This window comes from Podarcis pityusensis, assembly GCF_964106645.2.
Source record: "Podarcis pityusensis genome assembly, chromosome: 6".
Lineage (NCBI taxonomy): Eukaryota > Metazoa > Chordata > Lepidosauria > Squamata > Lacertidae > Podarcis > Podarcis pityusensis.
The window spans coordinates 76,012,497-76,027,537 of record NC_138030.1 but is presented as its reverse complement, the minus strand read 5'-3'; the positions used below and the strand labels follow the sequence as shown (position 1 = coordinate 76,027,537).

Sequence of the window (15,041 nt, the reverse complement as noted above, 5' to 3'; positions counted from 1 at the left end):
ATATTGTGAGGTGACCAATATGGGCTCTGAGGTGGATTCAGAGCCTTGGCTCAGTCTATGTGCCTCTTGTGCCCTCTAGTGGTCCAGTCTGTCATTAACAGCATGATTAATGCATTGGTGCCTCCCTAGCACCAATGGAAGATTTTTATTGCAGATGAGACAGAGGAAGAGAGAAAAAATAAACAAATAAAATTCTCCTACCCATGGTTTTTCCAAAAGGACAGAGTGTGAATTATTATTACCCTTTTGAGGGTTTTAGAAGCCAAGGAAGAAAGAACACACTGTGGTATTTTGGGAGAGAACTGAGGCAGTGAGAGGGAAGATTTTGTAGTCCATGTGCACCAGCACATGGCACTTTCACTTGTAAACCATGATTTAGCAAACTAGGTCATATAGAAATGACTATAAAAAATAGTCATTTCTAACACTGTTGTTATATTATTCCATTCATCCATCCATCCAATCTGACCCCAGTTAATAGTACAGGTCAGGGTTGACTTAATTCATGCAAGCTAGAGATATTGATCTCACCAGTCCTTTCCCAAGGGTAACAAGCATGCCTTCTCTCCTCGCACTCTCCCCTTCTGATAAAGTGCACCACTGTGACCTTCAGAATGGCTTTGTTCCTTTGGCACATCTCTCAAAGCAAGAGCCATCAGATGAGAGTGGGTGTTTGTCTGCTCTACACTGTTTTCTCTTTTATAATGCTAGATGATGTATGTTAGCATTGAAATTCATGTATTTGCCAAGGAGAACGAGCCACCCTACAGTGTCAGTCCCTCTTTCTATGATTTGCTTTGCCAGCACATAGAGGTATTTAAACCAATGCAGCAGACTAATGTGTGTAGAAAGATGAAGCAAGAATGCTATCACACGCTTTTGGGCAGTAGTACGGTATGTCACAAGAGCTTTGTTTATCACATCGCACGCAGAGCCTTTCTCTTTAGCTAGTAAGCATTTACAGGAAATAGAGCAGCCTTTACCTCAGCAAACCTGCTTCCTCACTACACAAAGCAATCTATTAGGCACTTTGCAGTCTCTCCATAAGCGGAATTAAAAGTGGGGAGGGTGGAGAGTTGTTTCAGCTGGATTAGCTTCACAGGGGTCGTCTGTTTGACCTGAAACTGTACTTTGCTTTCTTTTATTTTAGATAGAAGATGCATTCTTTAGAGCTGTTCATAATTTAATAACAGATATACAGCTTCCTCTACCACCTACTCTTTCATGATTTGTGAAAGCAGAATTCAGTATTTTGAAATCTGCCTTTAAAAAGAACTTCATATTGTGAGGTTGCATTTTAAGCTTTCAGTTTATGGTGAGTAAGGATGCAAATTTGGTACCTTTAAATGAGTGGCAGCGCAGCTGAGTGACTAATAAGTGGGTATGGGCTAAAATCCCAACTCAGGTCTAATTTCAGTGGTTGACACTGGGGAAGTCTGTAAAAATGGTAATAATACTCTTACTGTTATTTCACGTTTATTTCAAATCAGAAATATATAGAAGGCAGCAAAGGATTGTTGGAGTGATAGTAGTGGGGAAGAGATGCATTGCTTGCTTCTCTTTCCACTAAAAAAAATACAGTGCCTGAAAAGTGCTAGACCATATCATAAGATTGTAAAGTTCTCTGGTGTTATGGAATGAGATACCTCATGCTTGTATTTCACAGAGGAAAGGGAGCTTCATTTCACAAATATTTAAATATATTTTTATTATGTAGACAAATCCACAGTCACTTTTGTGAGTGTAGATTATTTTATTTACTTTATAACAGCACAAGGAACAGGGCACATGCCACCATGAAACTATCTCAGCAAGCAGGAATTCAGCTCAGAAAATTCATGTTGTAAAAGTGTCTGCAACAGCATCAGGGGTATCTTCTTCTCTTAAGAGTCCTCTTAACAGCCGTGTGGTACTGCCCAGTTGAACTTAGCCCAATGCAGTAACCATGTGTCTCCACTGCCCAGTACTAACTCAGCATTCTTATTAGATGACTTTGATTTTTTCTCTGCAGTTGAGTGAAGTTGTTTGGGTTGATATACCAGTTGATGACATTTCCTGAGCTATATTAGCTCTACCAGCTGTCTCTTATCTTGCATCTTTTGCATTTTTGGTTCAATCTTAGATAAAAGGAAAGTCTTTGTTCTGTTTTTTGACCTGCTTAGAGCCCATAAAGCCGTGAAACATTATCAGAGCCTGTTCTCTTCAGTTTTCCTTGGCTGGAACCAGGCAGTTGAAGAATTTGTTATAGACTTATCCAAACACACTTCAAAATTTACCATTTGACTACATTAATGAACACACTTTAGTTAATCTTACAAGTAAAAGGTAATCATACGAATACAATTCCTTCTTGTGCTTTCAGTAAGAAATTAATTATTAATAAATGCATAATCCTTGCCTTTTTTGCATGTCATATGCTTGGTTAATATATTTTTTAATATATTCTGCAGTTATATTTTCTCTAGGTGTTTCACATGTAAGCATTTATGAAGAGACATTTGATTAAGCTAAATTCAAACCGAGATAAAGATCTATTTCAGAAACATAAGAATGATGACTTTTAGAAAGTATGTCAATGTACTTATTTTACATAGAAATCCAGCACTTACCCCCAAAATGTTCCCCTGGCCTGAAGAACTGAAATGAATGCATACCATTTTCCTGGTATTTCCTATTGAAAATAATGTGGTGCATGCATATATAAATATAGCCTTATAGCTGTAGTGTAGCTATTACTGTGGAAAGGCTGTAGGGATTGTATTACTATGATACCTACCTAGGCTGACGTGGCTATGTCTATTTAAATTCCTGCTTAGGTGAAGATTTAATAAAAATATATTTACAGAACTTCAGTTTCATACTTCACCCATTGGCTCTTGTTCTTTTGCGAACACTGCTCCTATTTTGTAAAGGTCATGGCAGAAAACACTTGAAAGAGTGAACATTTTAAAGTGTGATTCTCATTTCATTCATTCTTGAGGCTTGTTTTGGATTCATATTAATGCAAGCTTGAACTCAAATAATACTTGAGAAGTTCTGTTACAACTGTGTCCTGCGATTCCCATTAAGCTCACCTTCAAAAGCCAGCTCACAGAAATCTATGGTTTGATCTTTCTCCCTCCCCCCCATCCATTATAATGCTATAGTCAATCCTAAGCAGTAAAGTCCTCATTTCACCATTAGCAGTACTGCATACCAGTTTTATAGTTTTTCGGAAAGGAGGCCTAATCTTATATTTAATACCTGAAGAGAAGAAGAATTAGAGTTTATAATGAAATGGCAAATAGGGACTAATCAGATTAGTGGGGGGGAAAGAGATTAGCTAAAAACTGTATACTACAAATTTCATATCGGCTTTTCCCTGTTTAGAGCTCTATTAAAATCTTCTCCAGTTTTTAATTATTTGTTTACTTACAGTAATTAGACTCCTAATAAAAAATGTTTCCAAGTGGGACACAGCATATTAAAAACAGGATAAAATTCACTAATCTTAAGGTCCTGTAGAACAGAATCAAAAGCAGAAGCACTATTCCCTGAATGTTTGCCTGAGTAAAAGCGTTTCTAATATGCCATAGGCAGTTGTAGCATATCAGGAGATAGTGTGTGCCATAACACTGAATGCCCTCTTATGAATATTTCTCAAACAAACCTTGGAAAGCATGTGTCATTATCTATACAGTGGTACCTCGGGTTACATACACTTCAGGATACATACACTTCAGGTTACAGACTCCACTAACCCAGAAATAGTACCTTGGGTTAAGAACTTTGCTTCAGGATGAGAACAGAAATCGTGCTCTGGCGGCACGGCCCCATTAGCTAAAGTGGTGCTTCAGGTTAAGAACAGATCACCAGAACGAATTAAGTTCTTAACCCGAGGTACCACTGTACTTTGACAGATTTTAAGCGCAGAACAAATTATGCTACATTATTGTAGCACAATGGGACCTCCCGAACGAATTAAGTACTTAACCTGAGGTACCACTGTACATATGTGGGTTTTTGGTCTCACTGGGGGCCACACCACTCTTTTTGCAGCAGATCTGTTTACTCAAAAGATGGGTTCTCTTGTGCCCATCAGATCAGGGAAAGTGGTGACCATGCAAATTTCCCCAGGGCTCTACTAAGCATGTAAAACTGCATTTTCATTCAGGGAATTTCCTAAATGCTTGTGAAGATTAATTTCCATAGAGTATTCCACAATGTATTATTCAGAGAATAGGATTGGATAGCACAGTTGTTTTTGAGTGGTTTGTAGCACCCAGCACTGTCACATACATAGTGGAGCTTCTGGAATGGCAGGGTTGAGAGCATGTAAATTATAATGGCCTTAAATATATATGCATCCAATTTGATGGCACGTGGGCTCAATTCAGTTTTTCAAAGGTCAGTAGATACAGGACTTCCGTCATAATCGGTTAACAAACTATGAGATGCCGATCCTAATAGCTATATTGTGTTTCGTTTTATCACCTGTGTAGTTTTACATGTTTGTTTTTCGTTCTAGAAATAAAAGTAAACCACCAAGTCATCCAGTCCTGTCTTCCATATCAATTCTTTTTTGTTATCATCTGGGAACAGTTGTGAAAGGGTCCTTTTTAATCACAATAGTGAGAGTCCCAAGGATTATTCTATTGTCAATTTATAGCATCCTGGAAAAAAAGGTAGGCTTGTACTTTAGTTTTGTAATGCCATCATATAGCAGTTAATGCATCAAGGAGCAGAAAGTAATGATATCTGAGCATCATTTCCCACTCTTGTATTTATTTTTTACTTACTTATTTATTGAGCTTTATAGCTCAATATCATCCCGATTCCAAATGTTCACAGCAGGTTACAAAGTTCAAGAGACAACATTTCCATTGTGCAGTCTTAAAAGTCTCCACCCCTTGATGGCTTACCTATAACCTAGGGGTGAGGAACCTCTGACTTGTGTGCCTAATTAGTTCCCCACCCCTGCCTTCACCTCTGGAAACCAACCTAAACAGACAGATTTTGACAAAAGAAGTATTTAGGGTTTCATGGATTAGAACTGGAACTTTGAATTATGACTGTGAAGATAGTATGGAGATAGTGGAATTATGAACACTAAAGTAATTCATTTTCCTTACACACCCTCCTTAGGCACTAAGCTGCCACATTCTGAAGAAGCTAAAGCTCCTGAATAGTTTACAAGCACAAGACCATTTTGAATGTTGGGGACTGTTCAGGAAAAGGCTGATGGCACAAATCAAGAAAATGCAATGCTTATTACAGGAATTAATTTTGGATTTAATTTCTAATTCCCAGCATTTTTATTTTTAAAATATCCTGAATCCTTTAAACATTTTATTTACATTAAAGTAATAAAAAATATTTTGTGTTCTGCTCATCTCTGTCACATAATGTAGTTATTAAAAGAGCTTTTCTAGCTTTTATTTTCCTCTTCTAAAGGAGAATAAATAGTATTGAATGGCAGTGGCTTTTGTGATCTGTTCAGAATGTTGTAATAATGTATAGCAATACATTGGAGATCACTGCATAATTGTAAGACTAAGTTTCCCAGAAAGCCTGTTATGGGAATTTGGTCTACAAATAAAGGAGACAGGATGCTGCTAAAACGTCTGGATCATACCAATGTTTCAGTAAAAGTTCTAGTGATCTTTCCTATACAGAATGTCCTACTTTGCACTGAGACCCTGTTTTCGGGTATCAATCCCAAGAACATAACAGGCTATCTAATACGCTGCTGCTGCTGCTGCTGCTGCTAGTATAAACATTTATTTACTGCCTGTCTGAAGATCACATCCAAAATTATGTTTCTTATGGTCCATAGAGCTCCTTGTACTGTACAACTGTCCTACAGGTTTTGCAGTTGCAACAGCTTTCTGTTGGAAGGAATTCCCCTTCTTTCTCCCCCCCCCCCTTAAGAAATAAGACAATATGCAGCTGTCTGGGTGTCAAGCTGCAAACTATATTTGCTAAACACACAGCATTAAGCCTTTCTGTTTCTCTATTTTCTAAGCAGATGGAAGCTTAACCAAAATTATTCACAGGCCTGATCTACATGTCTTATTAAGGCACAGTTTGTCTTAAACCATAGTTTAATTGTGAATGTGCCTCCCCCTCATACATGGTGCCTGCATTGTCTCGAGGAAGCCATAATATGACTTGTCATGTTGTCCAAACCCAAACCATGGTATGTCTGTTTCAGACAAAACACAAGAAATACGCCAGGACTAAACCAAGAACATAACACAACAGAGGTGGTAACTACATAGCTGATGCAGAAGTACTTCATACTGCTTTCTGACAATGGGGGTCCTGGAATAAGGAAAACTTAATTTGGAGCAGTTCTTTTGATTATGCACATTGTGTGTTACCAAATGTAACCTGTCTTTAAAATGCAGTTGCCACAGTCTAGCAGTTTCTTGTGCATACAGAAACTCTTCTGCCAAGTGAAAATCCAAAGTGCAACCATTTCCCTAAATATTTCATATTTTGGGGGAGATGATATCACATATTACTTCTGCACACATGGAAGCATGGGATGCACTATGATTTCACAACATGTAAATATAAAACACTAGCTTTGCAAATATGTTTCTGGCTTTGACAACTAATTAGTGCTGTTTCCCACTGCAGAAGAATACATGTGCAAGATGCATATTCAAATGCTGCTGTTGCTGTTTCTGGTGCCTAGAAAGAGGCCTAAGATGCTTAAACCAGGTATGTTATATCAGGTGAAGTTTTGTATAGATACTTGGTTTTTTTACTGCAAAAAATCAGAATGAAAATGGAGGTTTTTAAGGAAAATACTTCAAAAGTTATTTAATTTTTACTTGCTCAGATTAGCATTGGTTCAGAAATGCTAATTCTGTTGGTCACTATCACAGCTGTATACTGTGACTGGCATGTTTGTCACAAAAATAAGCATTATCTACTACTATGGTCTTTGAGGAGTAAACAATTGTGTGCTTGGTTGATGCTACCACATGAGATTTTGTGCATGCTTTGCTATCCTTAGAGTCTGTTGGCTCTCAAAGTAGCTACAAGACAGATTAGTCCCAAGTTAGATATATGACAATTGTTTGTACTTATCAGCAATCTCTATCTTCATATATCCTTCTTGTTTTTTATTATGTTAAATCTTTGATGATATAAGTTATGAAAATGCATTTTTGAATGGGTGTTTATAGGATAACTGGGTGGTTTTGCTACTTAAAATTATGCTTGAAATTATTATATAGAATGTTTTCTTAATGTTTCCTTGACACAATTATTTTATAGAGTTACGTAACTTCTCTTATCTATTTTGGGCTTTTTTTAAAAAAAAGAAATGTGAAATATTGTATAATAAATAATCTGTGTAAATGCAAAATTGTAATTTCATGAATTCAGTCTGCTAGTCATACAAAATATTTAGTATCATCCTATTTTTGATGGTTTTAAGAAAGAACAATTAAGTCTAATCAGAAACTTCTGTAGGAAGATGCATTTTCCCTTATAGTCAGTCTCCTAGTTTTCCTCTAATTACCATCTCATTTTTTCATACCTTACTGTTGTGGATTTTATTTATTTATTTATTTATTTATTTATTTATTTATTTTGCAGTAGTGATAAATTGAGGTTGTTAGGAATTGTAGTCTGGAGGATCTGGAGGCAGCATGCTGGTGAAAGCTGCACGTGGTTATGTATCTCATTGAATAATTAATTAAGCAATTAAGCAATTTTTATTCTCTCTCGCCTTCAGCAAAACTGGTCTCATGGTAGCTACACACAACTCTGTGAGATAGGTTAGTTAGGCTGAGAGAGAGTGGCTAGCTAAATGCCACCCTTTGAGCTCTGGAGTTTTCAGCCTAGGTCTTCCTAATCCTCACTGTGCTATTGATTAAAGTTCAGTAAGATGGCACACAGATTATAAATGATGTACCATGCTGGAGCTGTGGTGTATTCTCCCTGGATATAGGGAGACTACTTACGACAGGTAGGCAGACTACGAATAGGAACAAAAGGGTGTCTGAATGAGCTGAACTATTCTGTACCTGGGTTGGGACAATTCTGTATGCGGCATGGATTGAGACCAACCAGCTTGTATGAGCAAACCAGAGAAGCTAAATACAATCACGTCTGACCAGCTTGTTTTTGGCTTCTTTTAAAAGAAGATTTTGTTGCTATGGCTCTCCTCTTTTCACTGAGCTCATTTTTAATAGAGTCCTAGAATGGAAGACTGAATTCAGCTGTTACACAAAGTTGCAATTATTCTTCAGAAGCAGGAAACTTTAGGGCTTGGACCTGTGCCACAGGGCTTTTCTCATGAAGCTAACAGGTCAGTTTTTCCAAGACCCTTGACATTCATTCTGTGTTGTGAAGTACAGAGGGATGTTTTTCCCCCCTAAGTACTTTTTTTGTGTCTACTGTGCTATTTCAAAATATGTAAACAATCCCATTCCTTATTTATCTGTGAGAAATATAGTCTTTGGTTCCCAGGCACTGGAACATAGGAGCTGAATTTCTTCTAAAAGGGAGTTGTAGGATAGTAACTTATTTATTTATCACCTTCCACACAGATCTCAAGGCATTGTGCAAAATGCAATAAAAACATCTGAATAACACACACACACACCAATAAAACCCCAACACAGGAAATAACAGCAGATATATCAGAGACCTATTCATCCAGCTAGGAAAGCTTCTTAGAACAAACCTGTCTTCAGTTGTTTCCAGAAAGTTCAGATAGTGGGCGTCTGTCGTGTCTCGACAGGAGTGCTGCTCTGCAGAACAAGGCCCTGCTCCGAGTCTCGGTGGAGTGGGTTTCTGGTATCTTTAGAACTTGAAGGAAAAGCTATATTGTAGACCACAGTGACTTACTGGGTATATAAAGGATTAAGTAGTCTCTCAAATGCTTTGGGTGTAAGTGTAACTGAATTGTCTGTGTTCCAGACTTGCTAGTTTGTACTGCCGTTGCAATTTTGGTTATCTTGGTCTATGGACTTGCGGTGAACATATGAACTAGCAAAGGATTTAAGTCTTTAACAAAACATGTTAAAATTGTCAAAATGACAAAGAATCTTGTTAGTTTGTTTCGACTACAGCAGACCAACACGGCTACCTACCTGTAAAGAATCTTGTGTTACATTAAGGACTAACAAATTGTTTTATTTGCTATGCTTGTTAGTTGCTTGTTACACAGAGGTATCCAAGACTTAAAACATGTTTAAAAAAATTATAATATTGACACATTTGTACTAAAATGCATGCAATTTATAGAAAACCTACAACAACATCCCTCCATATCAGCTGCAGGAAGCTGTGGCAGCACAGTAAAAGCAAATACATCATCATAATAGTCCATCAACAGCCTGGTGGGGGAAGAGTGAGTTATGTTTTTACCATGCACCGTAAAGATGTCAGTGAAGGTACCAGGCAGATCTCAATAGGGAGAATGTTCCGCAGATGGGGGCTGCAACTGTAAAGGCATAAGTTTTCATGGATTTCATTTCACCTGATATAAGTCCACAGAAACATATTTCAAAATAAATGGTCGATCTTTAAAGTGCCACAAGGATCTTAGGTTTTTTTTGCTGCAACCAATGAACTCTGTCACCCCTTTAGAAATTGCTAAAGTAGTCAGCTACCAATAGAATTCATGTTTGCAAGTTACGTTTCGTTTGATTTTTCTTCCACCTCCACTGCTATATTAAGTGCAATGATGTACATTCATTAAATCAAAGCCCAAAACTTTCCTAATTATGAAAAGAAAATTCAAATTTGGGGCATAAATCTTAGTCTGAGCGACACTTTTCAGCAGATGCTGAGGAATTTTTCAGTTTCAAAAAAGCAAACTAACTGTAATGTATTCAAATCCCAAATAAATATGGAAAACTATAAATTCTTTTGGCAGAATCACTTTGCTTTCTGCTAATCTCTGTTAAGAATGCCAATATGAGATGGCTTTTTAAAAAATAGTTCAAGAATGATGTAATTCTTTTTCTTTTTCTCTAAACAAAATACGACTGCTTTCAGATGGCTGAAAAGGATAATTGTACACAGTTTCACACATTCCTTTTTCATTTATATACCCACTTTGTACTTCAGTAACTAAATCCTTGAGGAATGCTGGGCATTGATCTTCAGAGATTTAAAGAAAACTGTTTAATTTGTGGTAAGAGGTTTAGCTGTATTTTTTTTAACTTTGTTAACCATTTCAGTTAAGAAGAAGTTCTATGGTTTCTGAAAATTAGGTTCAAAGATTATTCAAGATATTTTTCATAGAATTATGGAATACTTTTGTCAAATCTGATTTTGAAGTAACTTTGGCTGGGTTAAGATTTCTACCTTCTACTTTTCATTCTCCTTCCTTCCTTTTTTAAAAAAACTAAACCAATTTACATTCTAATTACAGAATGCATACACAGCAACAGCCATAAATGGGACATACTTTTGGACCTCAGCAGAAGATGCTGCTGTTATTTTATCAAAAAGTTCAGCTAATGCCACAGCAATCAGCTGCTTCAGTGACTTTGTTATATTTCTAGGAAAGGTAAAACCTTATTATCACTGTGCCATTGATTATTAACTGAAAATACTGTCTTGTCAATATTTTGTGTAACAATGGAATTCAAAAATCTCAAAGCTCAGTTCTCCTCTCATGGCAATTAATATTGCTCCTTACTTGAAATCTCCCCTAATCAGTACAGTATAATATATAGAAATAAATTAGGATTCATGAGTGATGTTCATAGAGAAATAACAAAGTTTGAAATTTTTAAGTAAACAGGGAAGTCCTGTTTGAGTTGGGTTGGGCATTCTGCAATATTGTGACTTGGCATTATATGAGTTTGAGTTGCAGTGCCTTTCCTTTGCGCCCTCCCTGACTTCCTATTTTGTGTGAGTCAGAAGGGCAAGCACTAGGAGAAAACTAATACCCCACCTGAGGACATCTTAAGAATACCTTACAGATAAGACCAGTGGTCCCTTTGTGCACACTGTAGTTTCTCCAGTCCTGTTGTAGTAGCAAGCTGGCGAACTGTTGTGATGTTATAACTCAGAGGGAATCAGGCTGCACAAGGAGAGGAAGGAGATAATCGCACAAGCATGAGGCTTGTTCATGTAATGCCAAACCATAATTTGCCATTACATCTGAAGCAAGCATTGGAAAATGGTGCTGCTTTCCTCAAGCAGTTAATAGTCTTAATTTAATATAATATACAGATAAGAATTAAAAAGAACAAAGCAAACCATTTTGCAAGCAGAGGGAAGGTTTGAAATAAGACATTCCCTGTAATCTTTTGAATGCAATAATCTCGAAATGCTAAATACACTTAAATGTTTTGGTCATCTTTGGTGAGTGAAGTCTTCAATAGCTTCTTCTGAAATATAGTCTCTACATTTATTTTCATACAGGTGTTTGTGATATGTTTCACAGTTTTTGGAGGTTTGATGGCATTTAACTACAACCGTGAATTACACGTTTGGGTAGTTCCACTGCTGCTGGTTGCTTTTTTGGCTTATCTCATCGCCCACAACTTCTTATCAGTATTTCAGACAATAGTGGATGCCCTATTGCTTTGCTTTGCTGTTGACAGAGAAACAAATGATGGATCTGCAGAGAAGCCTTACTTCATGGACCAAGAATTAATGGTAAGCAGTTAGACAAAACTTTAGCTTGGGCAAGTAAGCAGGCACTTCTGTAGGTCTGTTCACACCGGGATAATCTTTGCCATGTCTTTGGCCACAGAGGTGGAGATGAGCCTGGTCTCAGTCACCTTCCTGGGGTTGGGGAGAGCTTCACTTAGAGGAGATGGAATTGAAGTTGCATCAGTGGTTCTGCCTCTGCCTTAAGGCTATGCAATAACAGTGAGGTGGGACTCTCTTCAGGCAACCCATTAGGTCCCTCCCCAGCATCCAGATCAGCTCCTTCTAGACAGGGTTCAACTCCACATTCTCACTCCAGTCCTTTGGAGTGAGAGCAGCCCTGCCAAGAAGTCTCTACAGGGCTTATGACAGAATCAGATTGGGTTTACATCCAGATAAGTGTGTGTAGGATTACTGTCTTAATATGATGTGCAGTACAATCTGGTGCACGTTTACTCAGATAATCCCTATTATGCTCAGTGGGTTTTACTCCCAGGTGTTTGTAGGATTAAAGCCTTAAACAATTCCTTCTATTGTTGACCGCATCCTGTGATGTATGTATGATTCTTTTAGGGTGGTCTTTGGCTAAGGGGTTGGGCAGTTTCAAAAGTCTTTAAAGGTTCCTGCATACTTGGTTCTTGGTCTCTCTTACCTCTGTGCAAGGGGAGGAGAGAACTCTGTTGCAACAGAAAAATAAAGATCTGCCTTGCTTTCACTTCATCCTGCCTCCACCCATTCATCGATGACCGAACATGGACCTGGGGGACTCAGTCCCTTGGGGAGTTGGGCAGCAACAAGTCAACCCCCCCCCCCCCGTTTTTCTACAACACATTTTAAGGTATAAAAGCTAACAACATAATCCTAAACAGATTTAACAGGAAACCAGTCCCACTTATTTTCAGTGGGTCCTCCTGCTAATATCCTTAGCATTTCAGCCTTAAGTACCAATTCTGTATGTTTATACAGATAAAATCACATTCATTTTAATAGGAGTTCCTGATAATTGTGCTTAGGAGTATAGTTTTAATTATATATTTTAAATATATACCAACATTTCTTGGTGTGAGAGAATGCAAGTGTTTGAGTAAAAAGTTGGTCCGGTAGAACATGAAATGCAAGGCCAACAGAACAGCACTGATGTTTTCCTCAACTGTTCTTCTATCAAGAAGTCTAGAAAAGGACAACCAAATTGATCAAGGAGGTGGAGAAACTCCTTGATCGTAACATTTGGGGCTTTCTAGTGTAGAAAAAAGGTGAGTTAAGAGGAGACGCAATCGAGGTATATAAATTTATGAAGAAAGTGAATGAAAAAACACTTTCCTCCCTCATAACATTAAAACTCAGAAATATCCAATGAAGTTGAATATTGGAAAATTTAGGGTGGGGAAAAAAGTACTACTACACACACTGCATATTTAAACCATGGAATTCACTTTGAGAATGTGAAAGGCCACTTGGGTGGCTTTAAAAGATTAGACAAATGCATGGACAGTAAAGCTATAGTCTGCCTCCACTGTTGGAGATAGCATGCCTCTGAATGCCAGTTGCTGGGAATCACTAGTGAGGAAAGTGCTATTGTGCTGAAGTCCTACTTTCAGACTTCCCATAGGCATCTGGTTGGCCACTGTGACAACAGGATTCTAAAATAGTTGGGCCGCTAGCCTCATCCAGCAGGTGATTCTTATGTTCTTAAGGGCAGATATTTTCCTTTTGCAAATATCTGTATTACAGCAGAAAACATCAGCTTTGGCTAAAAAGAATCAGAAGTAGGCTGTCAATCAACTGGTTGTTTTGTTCTTTGTAGAACTTTTTGGATCAGAGCAGCAAGTTTGCAGAGAACACACACGGAAATAAAAATATCCTTCATAACAAGGAATATGGCACAGAACTTCAGCCTATGGTAAGAAACAAGTAAATGCCATAATATATGGACATCAAATAACAAGGTGTATTTTCTTTGCAGTACAAATGTATTTTATACTTTGTGTTTCCAGTACAGTACTTCTAGAGAGGGGAGGAGGATACTTTTGGAAGAATTATTCCTAATTTTAGAGTGGGATATTTTGCTTGTGTAAGCAGAACATGCTTTAGCATCATCTTTCTGTTTGAAAGCCAAGTATAGTGGGTACATGAGCATAGCGCTACGTTCTGATTTGTAATCTTCCCAGACCATATTAGGTATATACCGGAGGATTAGGTTGCCATGACCTGTTTCTTCAATGTCGCTATATTCTTCCATTGAATAATGTAATTTTCCTTAAGCTGTATTCTACATATTTACCATAAAAAGGAGGGATACTGTCTGCTTGTGTGTTAATGAGATCAAGTTTTAAAATCAGCAACAAAAACAGCACTAACCAATTGCTGTTTTCCCTGTGCCCCCTCTTTTACATGGGCATCTTTAAGGTAGTGCACAGATAAAGTATATAATATGTATTTTCTCCTAAAAATAGTAGCAGCATCTTTAAAATGTTTCTGACATAATTTCACTCTAGTGTCCACTTAAAAAAATAGAATTTTTGAAACAAACTAGTGTATCTGTAGCATAATTGACTTGAGTTTTTTTAAAATTGGGGTTTTTTCTGTGCATGGTTTTTACAGTAGCAGCCATCTTTTTTCTGCCAAAATAGTTTTTGCCAGGAAAGAAAAACTGCACTTAGTGCTCATGTTGTAAGCCCTGACAGAGCTTAGGCTCTGCATATTTTTTCTTTTCAGAACTTTGTGGTGCATGGAAATAAGCCAGTCAGGCAGTCTGGAAGTGTGGTTTTAAGTTTATTGTGTTTATGAATGGCTGTACTTGGCTTTCTCATTGTATGTGGGTCTTTGAGTATTTTTGCCAAAACAAAAGACACACGTACACCAGCAGAATAATCTGAAGTATTATTTCTACGCCAATCTTTCTCTTTTTATCTCTTCATATGCTTTGTGTTGCTTTACAGACTTTGTCTTACCATTATGACTAATCCAATGCATTTTTCATTTTTCCTAACTATAGGCCAGAACTTGAGATGGTTCTAAAAGTACACAGCAAAAACAGCAAAATTCAGATAAAAGTGAAGGCTACCAATATTTTGAGATAAATTATCTCCTAAATCAGTTTGTACCTCTTGCACTGGAAGAGATGATCAACTCACTCTAACTCTGTGAAAAACTAAAAAAATCATTATGTATGGTTTTATTGAAATAGTATTTAAAGATGTTTTATACTAATTATCAAATCTGCTGTAAGTTTTTTGCACTTCGACATGATAAAACCGTCTTTTTGGCATAAAGCCCCTTAAGAAAGCAAAATGAAATTGATTCAGCAACTTTTATACAAAGGTAACTCACAATTTACGAGCATTTAATTTGTGTGTATTCAGTTTTATGCACTTGGCAAAAAAACTGTAGAAAAAAATAAAATGGGGTTGGTGTCTGAGGAAAAG

General features: G+C 37.3%; 2 protein-coding genes and 1 long non-coding RNA gene across 7 annotated transcripts in view; 2 read left to right on the top strand and 1 right to left on the bottom strand.

Annotated features, from left to right (window-relative positions):
- SLC44A3 (solute carrier family 44 member 3) overlaps positions 1-14,834 on the top strand; it is a 100,887-nt gene extending 86,053 nt beyond the window's left edge. For all 5 annotated transcript variants that reach the window (XM_081008636.1, XM_081008635.1, XM_081008637.1 and 2 more), the window contains 6 exons: positions 4,508-4,664; positions 6,625-6,708; positions 10,385-10,522; positions 11,386-11,622; positions 13,421-13,516; positions 14,612-14,834. In XM_081008636.1, the coding sequence (XP_080864762.1) occupies positions 4,508-4,664; positions 6,625-6,708; positions 10,385-10,522; positions 11,386-11,622; positions 13,421-13,516; positions 14,612-14,623 (724 nt within the window). In that variant the 3' untranslated portion in view covers positions 14,624-14,834. The remainder of the gene's footprint in view (positions 1-4,507; positions 4,665-6,624; positions 6,709-10,384; positions 10,523-11,385; positions 11,623-13,420; positions 13,517-14,611) is intronic.
- The window catches only part of ALG14 (ALG14 UDP-N-acetylglucosaminyltransferase subunit), a 133,171-nt gene that overhangs the window by 23,410 nt on the left and 94,720 nt on the right, over positions 1-15,041 (bottom strand). The gene's annotated exons all lie outside the window — the stretch shown is intronic.
- LOC308478823 lies at positions 127-2,325 on the top strand. The gene is made up of 2 exons (XR_013987315.1): positions 127-1,315; positions 2,163-2,325. It is a non-coding gene; the product is annotated as an uncharacterized lncRNA (long non-coding RNA).